General features: G+C 35.1%; 3 protein-coding genes across 3 annotated transcripts; all 3 read left to right on the top strand.

Annotated features, from left to right (window-relative positions):
- Positions 1 to 9,984: 9,984 nt before the first annotated feature.
- On the top strand, positions 9,985 to 15,238 carry LOC141684855 (putative methylesterase 11, chloroplastic). Its single transcript, XM_074489991.1, has 5 exons — positions 9,985 to 10,466; positions 11,340 to 11,576; positions 12,582 to 12,725; positions 13,634 to 13,765; positions 14,754 to 15,238. Exons 1-5 carry the CDS (start codon positions 10,128 to 10,130, stop codon positions 15,024 to 15,026), a joined length of 1,125 nt encoding a protein of 374 aa, XP_074346092.1. The 5' UTR covers positions 9,985 to 10,127; the 3' UTR covers positions 15,027 to 15,238.
- A 1,268-nt stretch (positions 15,239 to 16,506) lies between these two features.
- On the top strand, positions 16,507 to 17,129 carry LOC141685122 (uncharacterized). Its single transcript, XM_074490245.1, has 2 exons — positions 16,507 to 16,869; positions 16,959 to 17,129. Exons 1-2 carry the CDS (start codon positions 16,507 to 16,509, stop codon positions 17,127 to 17,129), a joined length of 534 nt encoding a protein of 177 aa, XP_074346346.1.
- A 2,987-nt stretch (positions 17,130 to 20,116) lies between these two features.
- LOC141685120 (secreted RxLR effector protein 161-like) lies at positions 20,117 to 20,524 on the top strand. The gene has a single exon (XM_074490244.1). The coding sequence runs from the start codon at positions 20,117 to 20,119 to the stop codon at positions 20,522 to 20,524; it is 408 nt and encodes a 135-aa protein (XP_074346345.1).
- Positions 20,525 to 20,753: the final 229 nt, after the last annotated feature.

The raw sequence follows: 20,753 nt of genomic DNA, 5'->3' as shown, positions 1-20,753 counted from the left end.
AAGTAGAAGAAGCTCTTCAAGATGCTGATTGGGTGCAAGCAATGCAGGAAGAGTTGAATGAATTTGAAAGAAACAAAGTCTGGACCCTAGTGCCAAGACCAAAGAATAGATCTGTTGTTGGTACAAAGTGGGTATTCAGAAACAAAACTGATAGTGATGGCATAATTACAAGAAATAAGGCAAGGCTGGTTGCAAAAGGATATTCTCAACAGGAGGGAATTGATTATGATGAAACATTTGCACCAGTTGCTAGGTTAGAAGCCATAAGGATATTTTTGGCTTATGCTGCTCACAAAAAGTTTACTGTCTTTCAAATGGATGTGAAAAGTGCTTTTCTCAATGGAGAATTGGAGGAAGAGGTATATGTTGAACAACCTCCAGGTTTTGTAGATACCAAACATTCAGATTATGTCTACAGGCTTGATAAAGCACTTTATGGACTTAAGCAAGCTCCTAGAGCATGGTATGAGACTTTAGCTCAGTTTCTTCTGGAAAGTGGATTCAACAGAGGGACAATAGACAAAACATTGTTCTACCTCAACCATGGAAAAGACTTACTTCTGGTCCAGATTTATGTTGATGATATCATTTTTGGATCTACAAATGACAAACTTTGCAAGAAGTTTGCCAAACTAATGCAATCAAGATATCAGAAGATTATGATGGGGGAACTTAGCTATTTTCTGGGCCTTCAAGTCAAGCAGAATGAATAAGGCACTTTTATTTGTCAAACCAAGTACACCAGAAATTTGCTAAAGAAATTTAGAATGCAAGATTGTTCAAGTGCATCCACTCCTATGGCCACTGCAACAAAACTGGATAAGGATACCGGTAAATCAGTAGATATTACTGACTACAGGGGTATGATTGGCTCTCTATTCTATCTAACTGCTAGTAGACCTGATATCATGTATGCTACCTGTCTTTGTGCAAGATTTCAAGCAGATCCAAGAGAACCTCACTTAACAGCTGTAAAAAGAATCTTTAAGTATCTTAAAGGAACAGCTGCTCTGGGATTATGGTATCCTAGAGAATCAGATTTTAAACTAATAGGTTACTCAGATGCAGATTTTGCAGGTTGCAAAATTGACAGGAAAAGCACAAGTGGAAGCTGCCAATTTCTTGGAGGCAGATTGGTTTCTTGGTACAGCAAGAAACAAAAGTCAATTTCCACATCAACTGCAGAAGCAGAATATATTGCTGCAGGAAGCTGTTGTGCACAGATTCTTTGGATGAAGAATCAGTTACTGGATTATGGGTTAACATATTTCAAAATCCCTATTTACTGTGATAATCAAAGTGCTATTGCTATGACAGGTAATCCAGTTCAACACTCAATGACAAAGCACATCAGCATCAGGTACCACTTCATCAGGGAACATGTGGATGAAGGTACAGTGGAATTGCATTTTGTTCCCACAGATCAACAGTTGGCAGATATCTTCACAAAACCATTATGTGAAGCTACTTTTACAAGATTGGTAAATGAACTTGGAATGGTTTCAGGTTCTTTCTTTAAATCTGCTTAGACATGTTCTGTATTATCAGACTTTATGCTCAGTATTTACAGAATTAATATCATTGTGTATTCTATGCTTAATTGATAAATGTCTTTAAGTACTGACAGTTGTCTGATATATGTTTCTAAACTCTGATAAGTGATATGTTTGTTCTAATACCTATTCAATCCTATGAGGATAACTGTGCTAGATACTGACCTAGTAGTCTTCAATAAACAAATGATTCCATGGAAAAAGTAATTATTTCAGTGGAAATCTTATGACACTAGCAAATTCTGATAATTGAGCTTAGTTAAGTTTACTTTGTATATCTCATTACTAAGTCACAAATTAGAATAATGCTACTCATCTGTTAAGTTCTGATACTAGTAAAACTGCTGAGTGCACTAAGTGCTGATAGACCTCTCTTATAAAAAGAAAAAGCAAAAAGATTAAAGAATAAAATCAGGTACTCCTTTGAGATCTAGAGTAAAAATGTGAAAGGGACGACCCAAGTGCATTGCTGGTATTAAGTAAATATGCATTAGAAAAGCAAAATATTTTCTTGGTGACTTTTCACACTCTATGATTACTGGAGAAATACTCTGATAATAGCATAAATTCTGATAAACAGTCGTGACTCACTTACACTGAGAAGCCACTGTAAAATAGAATTTCAAAAGATGCATAAAATTAGCACAAAACAGTTGAGGTGGCCTCAAGCATGAACTCATTCATCAGTAGGTTTCAGGATAATGACAGCTCTTTAGCAAAATTTTAGTTATGCCTTATTTCTAAGATGTACTGAAGTGAATCAGACTTTACTCTTTGTCTGTTTTTAGCTTAATGCACACACTAATCACTCCGTCTGAATGATGAAAATTTCTGTGGTGGTCTATGTTATTTTAGATAAACAGTCATTGTGTCATTTTTGCACAAATTCTGAGGACAAGTTCTAGTTACACGTTCTAATGGTTAAGTTCTGACGTTCATAACTAAGAACTTGTATGAGGATTTACTAAGATGACCATTACTTTTTCGAGTTAAGAAATTATGTTCTGATGACTGTTAAGTTCTGGTATAGGTCTAAGTTCTGATTTCTCAGTCTAATCCTTTACTTGGCTTATCTTTGAATGAAATTTAATAACAGTCTCAGTTTGTACTCACATATGTTGAAGTGGAAGATTAATAGTCACTATGATTAGGATTAATGGTTTTGTACTTGAACAGTCCTCTTTCCAATGACTGTTATTCTTTTTCAGAGTCTAGGGAGCCGAGGTAGAATTAATTCTACCTGTCAGCATTAAATATCTTTGCGTCTCTTGGCATTCTTTTGCCTATTTAAACAACCACTTCACATCAGTCCTTCCATCACATTCTTCTCACACACTTATCCTCCTTCTTCTGTCAAAAACACAATGGTTCGATACAACATGTTTTTGAACACACAAACCTTCACCATGGAGCTCAGTTGTGCCGAGTGGCAGCAGGAGTGGCATATAACAGCCATTCCTGAGGAGATCTGGGACTCTGTCCCACAAAAGGTGCTGGCTCACCTTCTATTCTTCGAGATGGATTATCATCGCCATCTGGAGCGCCTGGAGGAGGAAAGGCGGGAAGCTATCCGTCAGCAAGAGCGAATCATACGACTCGCCATCTTGTTCGTCGAAGATAGGAAGAGGAAGATGACTTAATCTCGTCTTCTTCCTGTTCTTCTTCATCCTCAGCTTTGTCAGGCTTCTTAGCTAGGACTAAAGCTGTTGACGTTAGGATTAGAAGCTTAGGGAAAATCTTGTATTGATGTACTTTCTATTTCATATATGTATTGACTTGATATATTAATGAAAACTGTTTTTACTTCAAGATTTTGTCTCTGAGTTATTTTATCTTGTGTTGTTAAATCCTGCTTGATATTCTGATGACCATTTAAATTTTGTCTTTATTTAAGTTCTGATTCTTTGTCAGCACTTATTCATCGAACTTATCTCGGTCATTTTTAACATGATTCATTTTCAGAATATTAATGTTGCAGTGAAAAATAACTCAATCAGTGCTAACGGTTTAAATTTTGAATTAAAACTGTGTCTCTTGATAAATGGAACGGTTTTTCCTTGAAACAAGGCAACCGGGTAAGTAATCATTCCTGTTTTCTCGAGCCCAGTAACTATCCGTTATTACTGCATGTCTGACAGGTGTCCAACGGTAACATTTTTTTTCAGAGTATAAGAACAACAGAGAGAAGATTTCTTTAATCTTTTATTTTCTTTATACTTTATCTCTCTTCTTACTTTTACTCTATTTCTCATTCTTTCTCACGTTGTTTTTTCATACAGACATTATCTCAAACACCTAACAGGCATACTTGAATCTCAATATTTTTTCACATGGCACCAAAGGATTTAATCATTGATGGAGCAAAGTTTGTTCCAAACAACTATGCTGCAATTCTTGATCATGCTGAAGCTCCATCTGAATTGCACTTTGTGCAAGATCTTCTTGCACATAGTGAGGTTGGGTACGCCTTAACTCAGCCTGAATTATTTTCAAGTCAACAAGTTCTGCGGTTCTGGAGGACTGGCGTTTTTGATGATGGTGGTAAACAAGGAACTCCCAGTATTATCTTCCAAGTGGGTGATTCATCCTATGTAGTCACTCCTGGTACAGTACGAAGAGCATTACATCTTCCAGAAGATTGTACCTTCTCTATACCAGAGGAATCAGAACTTCGGGGGTTAATGACTGATTTGGGATATGAAAAGAGTCTGACGAAACTTGGACAGTTGAAACGGGCTAATATTAGAAGAGAATGGAGTTTCTTCTTCGATTGCATCACCAAGGCTTTTGGCAACAAGTGTTCAAATTTTGATGTTATTCCCATTATGAGTCAGCACATCGGGTATGAAATTATCAATCAAACTCATTTTGATTTTGCAACTGCTTTAATTGGTTTTATTGGGGATAGGATGACAGAGGATCGAGATGTTGTTTATTTTGCTAGATTCTGTCAACTTATTTATACGTATTATACTGCTGAACCCTAGTTAGTCAGCACTCAAACCCCACCTTTTAAGGTTGCAAAAAGGTACTTTAACGACCTGATAAATGCTGACACAAAGAAATCAATGGTGAGACAATTACAGATTCCTCAGTCTGTGAAACAGATTCTGGTACATGCTGATCCTGCTACTTACAAATCTGTTTACTCAAATGTTCAACCAACTCACCATAACCAAAATCCATCAACCTCAGTACCTACCTCTCATTCTACTCAACCTACCCTCAGAACTTATCTCAAATCCTATCTCTCCACTTCACAGACTGCTCAACCTTCTTCTTCAGCACCTACTGTGAAGCCTACATCCTCTAAGCCAAAGAGAACAAAGACTGTTTCTCACACACCTCAAAAGAGGAGGAGAATTACTTTGAGAGATGAATCAGATTCTGAGGATCAGATTCCTTCTTCAGAACCTGTGGTAAATGAAGCTGAGAAGGCAACTTCTCAGAAGGATTCTGCAATTGGGGGTTCTAGGCTTCTCAAGAGGCTTAGACGTATGACGGTTCCTGAAACTCCCAAGGAATCCAAATCAACAAGGAAGTACAAGAAACAGAGGGCACAAAGGCCAGTTTCAGATGATGAGGAGGAAGCAGCTAAGGAAGGGGATCAGGAATCTCTGATCTCACAAAACAAGGAATTTGCTCCAGTCACTTCTTCTCCATCAACTCCATCTCAGGAACCTGTATCTGACAAGGCTAATTCACCTTCTGTGTCTCTTGTTGATCCAGGCACAAGTGCTGAAATTGATATTCAGAACCTGGTTGTGCCTGAAATACTTTTCTTAGAAGCTCCAACAACAAATAATCCTTCCACAACACCTGTTACTGATGCTGTTCAAACTCCTGAGTTATCACTAACACCTTCTCTGCATCAAGATGCTGATGATCAGATTTTAGGTGAGCATCAGGATATGGCTGTTGATCAGAACTTAATATCAGATCAGCAATTAGAGGATGCTGAAGCCTCCATTGCTACTCACACTGTTGTCTTATCAGAAGATACTGATTCTCTAAGTTCTGATGCTGCAAATGTTGGAGATACTGGTGAGGCTGCTACAACTGTAGATGCTGATGAAGCAGGTCCTTCAGGACATACTCCTCCACTGACTCTTTCTAAGTCTGAACTGGTAAAGGAGTTTGTTATTAGGGATGCACTAGTACCTTGGAGTGAAACTCCTGCAGGTCAGGAGTGGACTAAGGAATGGAACTCAGTTTTATGTGTTCCAAATGCTTTACATCTTGCTGAGCACTTGACTAAAGCTGATGAAATGTTACATTCTGATGATTTTAAAACCCAGCTTAGAGTCACTGCATTGAGTACTAAACATCTACAAGGTCTTCATTCTAACACTCATGCAGAGCTACACAAGATTCAGGAGAACTTTATCAAACAGGAACAAGTTTGGAAAATTGATAAGAAAAAGTTCTTCCAACCTACCATTGACAGGGTTGCTTATATTGAGAAAACTCAAGAGAAGCAACAAGCTCAGATTGATCAAATTCTGACAAATCAAGCTTCTCAGCAATCGCAACTTACTGAAATCCAGACCTCAGTGGAACTACTTATCTCTCTTTTATTACCTGCTGATGCCAAAAAGGGGGAGAAGGTAATTAAGTCCAAATGCAAAACCAACAAGACACTACAAGGAAAGGATGATGGAAAAGATGACCAAGGAAACTCTGGAATGGGTAGTGGTCATAGTCAAGGTAGAAGGTTTACATCAAGACAAGATAGTCACAGAACAAGTTCTGATACTGGGAAAAGAATAAGTTCTGCTGCTGGTAAAAGGATAAGTTCTGATGAACTTCTAGATCTTGATGAGGAAATGTCAAGACAGTTATTTCTTCAAGAAAATCCAGGGATGGACTTGGAAAGTTTAAAGGAAGAAGAAGCCAGACTTAAATCAGAGAAAGTCACATCTAAATCTGAAGCTTCTGGTAAAAAGTTACTTCCAAAACCTAAAGGCATTGTGATCAAAGAAAGGATACATACTGAAGAAACTTTGGCTAGATCACAACCACAGATAGATCCAAGATCCAAGGGTAAAGAAAAGGTTGGTGAACCTATCAAGCCTTATGTACCTCCTGAGGAAAAAGAAATTACTGATGGAAAAGATGATCTTGCTCTGACTTCAAGAAAAGTTCTTAAAACAACCTCTGACATGGCTCAAGTTGTTCAGAGTCAAGAAATTGTAAGTTCTGATATTCAGAAGAAGCAAGTAACCTCTGACAGTGCCCAAGTTAACTTGATATCAGAAAATAGATCTAAAACACTCCTACCAGGATTCACTAAAGCAAAACAGACTCAATCTTTGAAGACTACTCCAAGTGGTTTTGAAGCAAGAGTAGTTACTGGAAAGGAAGCTAGAGATAAAACTGGATTGGGAAGTGCTGATGAAAGAAGAGTACACAACACTACCGATGATCCGACTTCCTTGAGTGAACCAGGTATTGGAGCAACTCCTGAGAGATTGAATCAACTAGAATCTGTACAGATGGTTTACCATACCTACTTGAAAGAATACATCATGTTGTATTTCATGACAGATGGTAGGGTTTATCATATAAGACAAAATGCCATTCCCTTGAAGTATTTTGAAGAATTGGAGCATGTACTTTTCTTACTTCAAGTGGATGACAGAATAACAGAGACTGCTGCAAACTACTTAAAAGAACAGATTCAAAGACAGAAAAGGCTTTATTCTGTTAAGTCTGACAGCAGATATGTTCCAAAGTACAGAGATCACAATGGGGATATTGCTGATATGAAGCCTAATACTGCACAGATCAGAACGTATCTTGGTATTAAGGGACTTGAATTCAATCTTGAATCTGACAAAGCTTATGTCATAAGACTAGACCAGGAGTTAAGGAAAGCAAAGATTAATGATCTCAGAGCTGCAAACTTTCAAACTGGTGAAGATACTGCAGAGCTTAAAGGTGTTAAAAGGAGAATGATTGATGAACTAAGATATGCTGAGAAATGTTTGTTGAAGAACTATCTCAGAACAACTCCTGACATCAGAGAGATCAGAAGTTGATGAAGCCAAGTCGAAGATCTACAACTGCTTAAATTCTGATATTTATGCAGATTGAAGTTGTTATCAGAAGTTGAAATTGGTAAAACTTTAAGGACTGTAAGTTGTAGTTATCTAGTCTATTTCTCATGCATTTGTACTTAATGTTTTTGACATCATCAAATATCTGTTTAACTTGTATATTTTGTTAATTTACAAGTTGGGGGAGATTGTTAGATATATTTGATAATGTCATGGCTAATATGTCTTATGTTTAGCTTTCAGATCTTGTGTGAACAGGATAGATCAGTACTTAACTGTTGATCAGTACTTATACTGGAAGTCAAGACTTAAGGATATCAGTACTTATATTATCAGGAGATAATCATCAGAAGATAGATATCAGAACTTAAAGTGCTGAAGGACGATCAGATAAGGACAGTAGCTGATTAAAGGAAAGAAGATAGAGATAAAACATAAGAAGAGATATGCATGAAGAAGGAATTCCGTGAAGAATGGAATACTTGGAATAGAAGATATCTGATTGATATATTTTAGGAAGCAGAATTATATTCCATATCAATTAGCGATTATCTTGTAACTGTGTAGTATATAAACACAGGCATAGGGTTTACACTATAAGTGTTATCATTATCGAAGTTATTATTAAAAATAACCCTAGCAGCTCTCATGATATTTGTTCATCACTGAGAGGTAACAGTTCCATATTGTAACAGAGTTTATTGTTTCAATAAAGTTTGTTTTCTGTTACTCAAGTTCTTTAAGTTCGATTTGAGTGTACTATACACTGTATTCACCCCCTCTACAGTGTGTGTGACCTAACAAACTAAGCACGTTGATGTAAGTTACCATTTTATTAGAGAACATGCTGCAAATGGTACTATTGAGCTCATTTTATTCCCACGGAAAAATAATTAGCTGACATTTTCACTAAACCTTTGGATGAAGCAACTTTCACAAGACTTGTTAGTGAAATTGGAATATTAAATTCTTTATCCTAAAGGCAAGAACTCATCTAATATGTTGCCGCAGATTAATTTCGGATAAATCAAAATTAATTTGATTTAATTGGAAACTAACTGGAATGTGATTTATAAATATTTCAGAATTCTCTGTATATTATTTTTTTTAAAATTCAAAATTCAACTTGGACTTTTTTAAATTCTAAGAGAAACTGTCTAAATGTTAGTTTTACATTTTAAATATGTGAAATTATTATAAGACATAACTGAAAATAACAAAAGTATATAGAGAACTGAGTTTTCAATAAGTCAAAAATGACTTCTCGATAAGTCATTTGGAGACTTCTCAATAGAGTTCTCGATAAATCTTTTTCATGACTTCTCGAAGGACTTCTCGACAAGTCTCATTATGACTTCTCAATAAGTCTCGTAGAAATCTTGACATATGTTTATTCATAGAGTTCTCTACAAGTATACATTTTAGACTTCTCGATAACTTAGAACTGAAATAATTAATTTAATAAATTATTTTAGTAAAATACTTTTGACAAAGAATCAGTCTAATTTTATTTTGATTTATTCTGGTTTATATTTGATTATTTGCATATATATATAGAGAGAGTAAAGTTCTATTAAAGTTGAAATTCAAGCTCAACTCCTTGTAAGCTGCTCAATGTTGTTTATTCATAGACTCGAACTCGAATTTGTTTATATATAATTACATTAAATCATTAGTAAATGTTATTTTTATTATTTATATATTGGAAACTAATTATTTATTTTTATTTTTATCAATTTTTAAATTGATGAGCTCGTGAATATATTGGCTAAACTCGTTTTAACTTGGATCGGTTACTGGCAAATAGATTTGACTCGATACGTTAATTAAAAGAGTCGAGTTCGTTTAGCGATTTGAACTCGTCTTAGTTAAACGAACTGTTTTACTCATTTAAAATACACGGACTTGAATTCGTTTTTAGCTACCCTCATTTAAAATACATAAACTCATATTCTTGTTTAGCTACCCGACATGACACGGCTTGCTCCGAATTACAGCCTAATATTTTTTAAAATTATTATTATATAATAGCAAATTAAATGTAGGTTGAATTGTACATTTGCACCTATAACACATAGTGTTCATTGATAATTTTTTCTGGTAAAATATAATTCAAAAACCTTGAGGTTACGGTACACTATATATTAATTTAACAGATAATAGATAAATACATAATATGATTACTTTAAAATTATGAGTAACAAATACGAATGCACATCTCCAACCTTTATTATCATGCACCTCACAAACAATTAAATAAAGCAAAAAATAAACCATTGCACATGAAACTCACACACCAAATAACACTTTATTCATCAAAAAAGGTAGAAATACAGGAAGAAAATAATAAAATTTCTAAAAAAGAAAGGAGGACCAGAAAGAGTAAAGAAGGCTAACCCCACTTCACCATTCACATTTTGTATACTCACCTGAACCTCGCCACCCCTGAAACACACATTTTATTACACAACACAAACACAAACACAAACACAAACACATACATTTATTTCCAAACATGGGTTTATGTTTCTCTCGAACGTCGGCGAGAAACAAGAAACCTACGAAACCTCGTTTAACTAACCACCAATCATTAGTTTCCGGTGCGAGCAAACGTCGATCATCTCGTAAAGAAAAATTTGATGACGTGGAGCTTCAAGACCAAGCTGTTACTGCTGCTGCTAATATTATTTTAAAGCAACAATACGGCGTCGCTTTTGATCGTTCTAGTTCTCTTAGGTTTCCTAATAGTAATGGGGTTTCTAAAAAGAACCATGGCTTGCCTAGAAGCTCTAGCTCTAGGGCTCGCTCTCTTACTGATCCTCTCCTTCAGCCTCACCAGCTTGTGTTTAATCAGGTTCGAGTTTTCGATTAAATTGACCAAATTTTGACCGTAATTAAGTGTTTTGATTTATAGGTTAAATTGACTAAATTTTGACCGTTATTGTTAATTATTTTTCGTACAGCGTGACACTCTCTGTATGTTATGTTATTGTTTGGTTATTGTTGTTTAATTGAGTAAAGGGGTAGTTTAATATTGAATGTTTTGACATTTGAATAAGTTGGGGTTATTTTAATATTAAGGCCATATTTTTAAGATAAGGGTTTTCTTGTATTTTAAGGTTAGTTTCGATTTTCGATGATATCTTCCTTGTAACTCCCCCTGTCTTGGTTGTTTTGCGTTGTCAAACAAGTGGCTAACATTTTTTATAATTAATTCTGAATGTTCAATTCCTTAATGTATCCTAATTGCTTTAGATAAAAGAATTCATTTGTACCGGAGAGACAACTATAGTTCTGTAGTCTGATTATTGAAATAATACTCGATTTTTACACTTGTTTGGTGTATTTCTTTGATTAATTATCTTGGAAGATATACAAGTATAGGCATTGCAAATGATAACTTTGTTCTCAAGCCTTTAGACATTGTTTACGCTCCATTCTATCCTCAGTTTGTACATTGCTAATTTGCTCTATAAAATATATACTGGTACCTGTTTTTTTTGACAGCGATATGAATTAGTTTTTAACTTCAGAATCACTATAAGCATATTATGTACTTGCCTGTGAAAAATTTAGTGCTGTAGACTTGTAGAGTGGAAGGTTCTGTGTAGAATGCAGATCTTTGATATTTTCATTTGTATACGTGCTCTTAGCCACTATCCATTTGGGTAGTTCTAGTCGCTTTTTCTATACTTTGGTGATTTTCAAGTGATTTCCTGATTAATAGGATACAAAGCTAGAAGATTTACAGACCACCCATTTTGTCCTCGTTCATGGAGGTGGTTTTGGTGCTTGGTGCTGGTACAAAACTATAGCACTTCTAGAAGAAAGTGGATTCAAAGTAACTGCAATTGATTTAACTGGCTCAGGAATTCATTCGTTTGATACAAATAACATCACAAGTCTTCAACATTACACAAAGCCTCTTGCTGATTTTTTTAAAAACCTTAATGAAGGGGAGAAGGTAAGATTCTAATGTATCCTTTCTTTTTCAGTATTTGTCCACCGGTGTACCAACTTAATGTCATGTGAAAGGAATCAGAATGATTATGTAAACTCTAAGCCCCAGAAAATTATAATTTTTGAAAATATATTGATCAGAATGAAGGTAAAATATGTGTTAAATAGGGAGTTGATCTGAATAGAAACTTTAACCTTTCTACCCTTTTTGTTACGTTTTTGCAGTGAAAAAGTATTTTAAGAATGTCCAGGAAAAAAGGAAAACGTACGACATCTAGTTTTCTTTTTCTTCGTTTTTGGTTTTGTTTCTTCAAGTGAAAAAGGGGCAACTTAAAACATACCTAGTTCTTGCGGAACTCATTGCTGATGTTTAAATCACAGCATTTTCTAACGGATACAATCCTCTTAGCTTTATGTATTCATTTAAGAATCTCGAAGGTAAATTTCCGAGGTCTTAATATTTTTTAAAGGCAAGCAGTAAGCACCCTTGTTCTGTTTTTGGACCCCTCTAATTTGGCATAGCTACCGAAGTGCAGTCTTTCATCTTTTGCTTGTCTATTATGTAACTTAAATAATGGTAAATAATGAGTCTGTTGCCTGAAGATATCGGTAAAGTATATACTGTTTCATATATTAGTTGTTAGGTACAAGGGTAGGGGGAGTGAGGATTTAAACCCATGACCTTGTGACAAGAGACGGAGGAGGTGACCTCAAAACAAGATCACAGTCTTTCGTTCAGTAATGTAACATTTGTCCACAACAAGTTCATTTTGTGAGTAATTCTCCATCTCTCTGTATCTATAGGGAGAATTATTTGTCTGATTTATGCGATCATACATGCAACACTTATATTTCTTTTCAGACATTATGTTATGATCTTATCTAAACAGCGTGTATATCATTGATAAGACCTTTATTCCTTTAAGTGTTAATCTTCATTTAGTATTATGTTGAACTAAATGTGAAAATTGATGCTAATCTTTTTGTGCTTAAAAACTGATTCTTGAAGGTAATTTTGGTGGGACATGATTTCGGAGGTGCATGTGTATCATATGCAATGGAGTTGTTCCCATCTAAAATAGCAAAAGCTGTATTTGTTGCTGCTGCAATGTTGGTTACTGGGCAAAGTACTCTTGATATGTTATCACAAAAGGTAAAGAGTTTCGACCTCATGGGTTATTGTGTTCGATTAACTTTCAATTCTGAGAGACATAAGAGCAAGTCCAGTGCTAGATGCAAAATGGCTATAGCCATTGCTATAATTTAGCATCAAAAAGTATTTTTTGGTGCTAAAATAGAACTTAAACTCCAATACTAGTTGCATTTTGAAACCAAGTAATTTCAAATTTAACTCATTTTTGTCTTTCCCTCCTAAATCTTATTTAAAGTTTATCATTATGCATATCAATTATGGTTACTTGATGATGTGGCATGGATGCATAAATGCATCCTTGGTTTCAAATTTAGAGCCAAGGATGCAAATATGCCCTTTGTAGTTGAAATCTTTAGCATTTAGTTTCAAATTATGGAAATGCACCACTTATAGCATTGCATTGGACTTGCTCTAACAAACTTCATAAGCTACTTTGATGATGTTCCTATCGAGCTTCTTTAAAATGATTTTTTGTAGAATGCAGTATAAGTGCCTTTCGTTTTTTAAGATAAATTGCAACTTCATATTTTAAGCGCCTGTACAGATTTAACTTCTAAAGTCTTGTTAGGTGGCCCTGGTCATTTTCAGTTATTCATCTGGTCATTAACTATACATAAGAACCTTTTTTTCTTATATATCCACCTACGTATAGTGATTTGTGAGGCACTTTAACAGGAGTCATACTGAAGTTCGAGTCTTTTTTGTTTATCTAATATCCTTGCTATGGTTATCTGCAGGTTTAATCTGAACTAGTTTGGAAAGTGTATCAAAAATTACAAAATGATATAAGTTTTGAGAGTTGCATTTCTTTGAGCAATCACATTTTAGGATATCATTTAGGGATTTTTGATGCCGTACCTCAAAAGTTTTATTACTCACTGACATAAAGACTTGTATACTTCCTACAGGATGTTTCAAATGATCTAATGCGGCAAGCTCAATTATTTCGATATGCAAATGGAAAAAACCAAGCTCCTACATCAATCGATCTTGACAAATCACTTTTAGGGGAATTGTTATTTAACCAAAGTCCTGCAAAGGTATGCTGAACATCACTACACCAGTTATCCATTATTAATGGCCACGATGATAGACACTACTAGAGATACATACAAATATTACTACATTATTATTTTTTAGAAGTGGGGCATGATTAAAAATTTCTACTTTACTTTGCAGTACATTGCCTGTTTGGTGTTTGCATTAGTAATGCTTGTATGTGCTAGAAATTTTCACTTCCAGCTGTAGCCTGATAATGCTCACACAAACAATGATTTATGCTTGCATGCAGTTTGTGTATTGTGTATTCCTTTGTTCCATGATATTGTAGCAAAAGACTATTTCAAAACATCCATTATAACTAGTTCTTTTTTATGGTATGCAAGAAATAATTAACACCCTGAGTTGCCCTGTTTAATCTCATGCCTTCTTTTTCTGATGAACTATATATGGTCAATGGGATTCTTGTACTGACAACAAATTATGTGCAATGATAGTAGCTTTAATGCCTTAGAACTTTTGTTATATAGACCAGAGAAGTAATACAGTAAACTACAGATGATTGATTCTTGGTTGATTTCTCGGGCATCGGTGCTGTAACTTGTTAGTGTACGGTAGCGGTTTTGCATTTTTTAGGTTTAATTATATTTTCTAATCTCCCAGTTATTATTTTTTCTTTGTGTTTAGAGGGAAATTATTAGTTCTTTATGTTCACTGTTATCCAAATGTTCCTTTCCAGAACTACCAATAGCTCATACATTATATCCGTCCTCTATTTTCAAGTTGTATTTTTCTGCCTTTTAATTGTTTGACTTGTTCTTGGAGGGGCTAGGGAATTACGTAAAGCAGTAAACTTATGGATGAATTTCAGATATCTAGCAACAGATTTTCTATATCTCAGACTCTTGTTTATCTCTGTGGATCTATTTTATCCATTTTTAATATGCAAATTGTTTTAACAGTATGATGTGATTTTTGGGGGAGTTCAGTTTCTGGTCTTACAAATTTGTATCCGCTTTCCTATTCCAGGATGTAGCATTGGCATCTGTTTCAATGAGGCCAATCCCCTTTTCACCAGTTTTGGAGAAACTTTCTCTAACCGAGGCAAATCATGGTTCAGTCAGGCGGTTCTATATACAAACTCCCGAGGATAATGCAATACCTATTGAATTACAAGAAAGTATGATCAGCAGAAGTCCACCTGAACAAGTCTTACGCCTTAAAGGTGCTGATCACTCGCCTTTTTTCTCCAGGCCTCAAACCCTGCATAAGCAACTAGTGGAGATCGCGAAGATAGCTTAAATTGCAGAAATGGTGAAGATAGCATAAATGTCCAACTTTAATTTATTAGAGGTCTCACATTCCGCTTGCACATTTCATGCACACATGCAAGTCAACAAGATTTGGCATAGAAAATTTCTCGTATCCTCTAGGTTGATCTTCGGTTTCCCATAAAAAATTTCTGTAATATCAATATATGTCAAAAAGATTTTCTTTTGTGCTTTAAATCATTACGATTGATGTTCCTGCATTTGTTTTGGGGTTCTGGAGATATATTTAGGAGATATCGCACATTCAAGCTGGGTTTTTTTTCCAATACTTTTATTTTTGGCTGATGAAATGAAGACAAGTAATCATTTCTCCAAAAGCTGGCATAAAAATGTAGGCATATAGTGGTGGTATTTCTTTCTTTATGAATCATGTGTCAAACATTTAAAACATCAAAGCTGGAGTTCCGAAGTTGTAAATGGTTAGGCACCGGTATACCTTTATCTATCCAATAATTACAAAAAAACCACTATAATTTTAATATAGAAAAATATTAGGCTTTTAAATATTCGCAAGTATCCTACATTTTATCAAATTTCCGTTTGCTCTTATAATTTATTTGATAAAATATAAAATAAACCCTTATTTATTCGATAATTACAAAAAAATCAGTAGAAGTTTAATTTAGAAATGTTATGAATTGATTGTTATCTTTCTCCTCCTCAGCTCTCTCCGATAAAAATATAGTAGTTCTTTTATTATGCTCTTTTATTGTTACCGTAACCAGTATTTTATAACACGTTATCAGCACGAAACTCTGCCGAAACTGAAAAGGTATAATTTTAATTTAAATATGCATATATATGAGTAGACGCGGTTACACCCTCTACATATAAATTTTATATATCTATGACCGAAGTAGACGTGGTTATACCCTCTACTAATAATTTAAATATATATGACTGGAGTACCGCCTATTAAAATTATTTTATGGTACCATTTAATTTTGGGTAATACCGAAGTATAGTGGGCACCTTAATTTATAAATTGCATAACTATCGGATAATAACTTTTTGCCCCTAACTAACTTATGCAGGATTGTCCACTTTAATTTATTATTGGTCGGAGATAATCTGCATACGCAGACGTCCGTATGGAGGGTGAAAATCCATTTGTCATTTTATATATAGATCTGTTTATAATATCAATGATAATAATGATATATACATTGATTATTGCATACTTGTTAACGCACCCGATTAAGTATAATTTTATGTAATATTTACATCGATTAATTAAAATTTGATAATTTTCGTGTTAATTCAGATTTAGTATGACAAATATTACAAGCTTGGCATTCGTTTCCTTGGACATTTCTGGCGATAATTATTTATCATGAGTACAAGATGTAAAGTTGCACTTGGGTTCAAAAAAATTATGCGATACAATAAAGGTAGAAAATAAATCCACGGCTGAAGAAAACTTTACCTCCATAATTTTTCTTCAACACCACATGCATGAAGATTTAAAATCTGAGTACTTAGAAGTCGAGGATCCTTTTATTTTATGGGAAAATCTAAAGGATAGGTTCGATCACCAGAAACTAGTTTATCTACCTGCAACTGAAAATGATTGGGCTAATTTAAGATTTCAGGATTTTAAGAGTGTCCGAGCATATAGCTCTGCTTTGTTCAAAATAAGTTCTAGGCTTATTATGTGTGGTGAGAAAGTTACGGAGAAAAGAAAAATCGATAAAACACTATCAACTTTTCACCCCAACAATATCAACTTAGCAGAGATGTACAGGGAGCGCAAATTTACTAAGTTCGGGAATCTTCTATCAACTCTCATCGTTGCTGAACAGAATCATGAATTGGTAATTAAGAATCATCAATCCCGTCCAACAGGATCTGCCCCATTACCTGAAGTAAATAACGTCATTCTCGCCGAATGTACGTGGAAAAGGGTATAGAGGTGAACGGGGCCAAGGGCGGTACCATGGACGAGGTCGGAGCCACGGGCATTTTCGTCCATATAACAACTCTGGTCACCGGAAGTGGCAATCTGAATCACAGAGTAAAAGAAATGCATCACGAGGAGGAAAAACTGAAAATGTTTGCTATAGGTGCGGCATGAATGGGCACTGGACACGTAATTGTCATACCCCATATCATCTTGTTAAGTTATACCAATCTTCTCAAAAATCAAAAGAGAAAATGGTAGAAACAAATTTCGCCAACAATAACATAGATGATTTCCCGAGAATCACAACTGGAGGAATAAGCATTAATGGTCCGAATGAACCTAACGAAACTCCTATATGGGAGGCTGAAGATTAGTTTCATATAATTATTATAGTAATGTGTATTGTGTGCTTTATTTTGTTTGAACTATGTAGTGTGTTATGTTCTTATCAAATAAATTATGTTTCTTAATTATATACAGAATGGATTCTGAAGATATATGCATTGCTGATTGTGGTACAACTCATACGATTCTACAGAACCAAAAGTATTTTACCCAAATAACCAAAACCAAAGCTCAAGTCGGAACGATTTTCGGCGTATCTAATATAATCGAAGGTTTTGGAAAAACTAGTTTCGTCCTACCTAACGGTACCCACATACACATTTCAAATGCATTATATTCTAGTAAGTCTACTAGAAATCTTCTTAGTTTTAAAGATATCCGACTCAACAATTTTCACATCGAAACTACCTCTGAGGCTGATAGAGAATATCTTCTTATTACTTCCGCTAATCCTAGCAACAAGAAAATCTTAGAAAAGTTTCACTCACTTTCCTCAGGATTATATATAATGAAAATTAGAACTATTCAGTCACACAATGTCGTTGCTTCCAAACTCATAGATCCAAAATCTTTTACACTTTGGCATGAAAGATTAGGTCATCCTGGCGTCTCTATGATGCGTCGTATTATAGAGAATTCTACTGGTCATCCTCTTAAAGATTTTAAAGTTCTTTCCAACAATGACCTTCCATGTTCAGCATGTTCTTTAGAAAAATTGATTACTCGACCATCCCCTACTAAAGTTAAGCTTGAAAGCCCAATTTTTTTAGAAAGGATCCAAGGGGACATATGTGGACCTATACACCCATCATCTGGCCCATTTAGGTACTTCATGGTATTAATCGATTCCTCAACTAGATGGTCTCATGTTTGTCTTCTCTCAACTCGTAATGATACTTTTGCAAAACTACTTGCCCAAATAATCAAATTACGAGCTCAATTCCCAGATCATTGCATTAAGTCAATTCGTTTAGATAATGCCGGCGAATTCACATCTGCAACTTTTGTCGACTATTGCATGTCTGTAGGAATCTCAGTTGAACATCCAGTTCCTCATGTACATACACAAAATGGGTTAGCCGAGTCTTTTATCAAAAGACTCCAACTTATTGCAAGACCGCTGTTGTTGAAAGCAAAATTACCTACATCTATTTGGGGTCACGCAATACTTCATGCTGCTAATATTATTAGGATTAGACCAACTTCCTACAACCAACATTCTCCGCTACAACTGGTACTTGGTCAAGTTCCTAATATTTCTCACTTCAAAATTTTCGGAAGTGCTGTATATGTGCCGATTGCTCCACCACAAAAATCGAAGATGGGAGCTCAAAGAAGAATAGGTATTTACGTTGGTTTTGATTCCACATCTATAATTAGATATCTGGAGCCTCTAACCGGAGACTTATTTACCGCAAGATATGCAGATTGTCATTTTGACGAGTCTATGTTTCCTCCTTTAGGGGGAGCTAAACATTCAAACAAGGTTAATCCCGACATAACATGGAATGCATCAGGATTATATTTTCTAGATTCACGTACCGGTCAATGCGAACTTGAAGTTAAAAGAATTATTCATATGCAAAATATCGCAAACCAAATGCCTGACGCATTTAACGATTCTAGAAATATAAGTAAATCTCAAATACCTGCAGTAAATACTCCAGCTAGAATAGAAATACCAATTCAAAAATCGGATACAAAAGAATTGGTTAAAGAATCAAAGCCACGCCTGAAGCGTGGTAGACCGGTCGGTGCAAAAGATGTTACACCACGAAAAAGAAAAATAAAGAAAATTGCCCCTGAAGTGGCACATGCTCCAGAAGAAGCAAATACCCCTAAAGTGGTATTATCTCCTGAAAAGATTTCAGTCCCCCAAGATACGGGATTAAACAATCATGAAATTTCAATAAATTATGTGCATGATATAAAATTATGGGATCGAAATAAAGCCATAATCGATGATGTATTTGTATATTCCGCAGCATTGGATGTAGACATAAATTCTGATCCTGAACCACAAAGTGTGGATGAATGCCGTCGAAGAAAAGACTGGCCAAAATGAAAAGACGCAATCCAAACAGAATTAAATTCATTGTGTAAAAGAGAAGTATTTGGACCTGTTGTCCAAACACCAATCAATGTGAGCCCTATTGGAAATAAATGGGTATTCATAAGAAAATGAAATGAAAAGAATGAAATTATCATATATAAAGCCTGACTTGTAGCACAGGGGTTTTCTCAAAGGTCTGGCATTGATTATCAAGAGACATACTCGCCAGTGATGGATGGAATTACTTTTCATTTTATATTAGGTATGTCATCTAAAGAAAAATTGGAAACACGTCTTATGGACGTCGATACTGCATACCTGTATGGTTCACTTGATAGTGAATTTTTTATCAAAATCCCAGAAGGGTTAAAAGTAGATGAGTTCAAGAAACTTCGTCATAAATACTCCATTAAAATTCAACGATCATTGTATAGACTTAAACAATCTGATCGTATGTGGTATAACAGACTTAGTTGTTATTTACAAAAGAATGGGTATATTAGTAACCAAATTTCTCCATGTGTTTTCATCAAAAAAATCACAATCTGGTTTTGTGATTATTGCTGTATATGTGGATGATTTAAACCTTGTAGGAACAGCTACAGAGGTTGATGAAGCTGCCATATACCTAAAGACAGAGTTTGAAATGAAAGATCTTGGAAGGACAAAATATTGTCTTGGTATACAAGTCGAGCACTTGTCATCGGGAATTTTCCTCCACCAATCTACATATACAGAAAAGGTTTTGAACAGATTTTACATGGATAAATCTCATCCATTGACTACTCCAATGGTGGTTAGATCTTTAGAGCTAGATAAAGATCCATTTCGACCACGAGAAGATGATGAAGAGGTTCTTGGTCCTGAAATCCCATATCTAGGTGTAATTGGTGCACTTATGTATCTTGCAAATAATACAAGGCCAGATATTGCATTTGCTGTGAATTTATTGGCTAGATTTAGCTCTGCTCCGATGGACAGACATTGGAATGGGATTAAACATATATTTCATTATCTTCGTGGAATAACAGACTTTGGATTATTCTTTCCGAAAAACTCAACATCTCAGTTGATCGGATATGGAGACGCTGGATACTTGTCAGATCCTCATTTTGGCGAATCACAAACTGGATATGTATTTACATATTACGGTGCAGCCATTTCCTGAAAATCCACGAAGCAAACTACAGTGGAAACATCAACAAATCACTCTAAACTCATTGCAATTCATGAAGCCAGTAGAGAATATATTTGGTTGCGGTCTATCATCAAGAATATTCAAGAATCATGTGGATTGCCAGACATCACAAGAAGTCCTACTGTCATGTTTGAGGACAACACTGCATGCATTGATCAACTCAAGGAAGGATATATCAAAGGGGACAGGACGAAGCACA

This window comes from Apium graveolens, chromosome 9, assembly GCF_009905375.1.
Source record: "Apium graveolens cultivar Ventura chromosome 9, ASM990537v1, whole genome shotgun sequence".
Lineage (NCBI taxonomy): Eukaryota > Viridiplantae > Streptophyta > Magnoliopsida > Apiales > Apiaceae > Apium > Apium graveolens.
This window is presented reverse-complemented; position numbering and strand designations above follow the sequence as displayed.

Coding starts and splice junctions, on each gene's coding strand:
- LOC141685120 (XM_074490244.1), top strand. CDS start 20,117: ATGGATAAATCTCATCCATTGACTACTCCAATGGTGGTTAGATCTTTA.
- LOC141685122 (XM_074490245.1), top strand. CDS start 16,507: ATGCATGAAGATTTAAAATCTGAGTACTTAGAAGTCGAGGATCCTTTT. Junction 16,870..16,958: donor CTGAACAGAATCATGAATTG/GTAATTAAGAAT, acceptor TACGTGGAAAAG/GGTATAGAGGTGAACGGGGC.
- LOC141684855 (XM_074489991.1), top strand. CDS start 10,128: ATGGGTTTATGTTTCTCTCGAACGTCGGCGAGAAACAAGAAACCTACG. Junction 11,577..12,581: donor ACCTTAATGAAGGGGAGAAG/GTAAGATTCTAA, acceptor TGATTCTTGAAG/GTAATTTTGGTGGGACATGA. Junction 13,766..14,753: donor TTAACCAAAGTCCTGCAAAG/GTATGCTGAACA, acceptor TTCCTATTCCAG/GATGTAGCATTGGCATCTGT.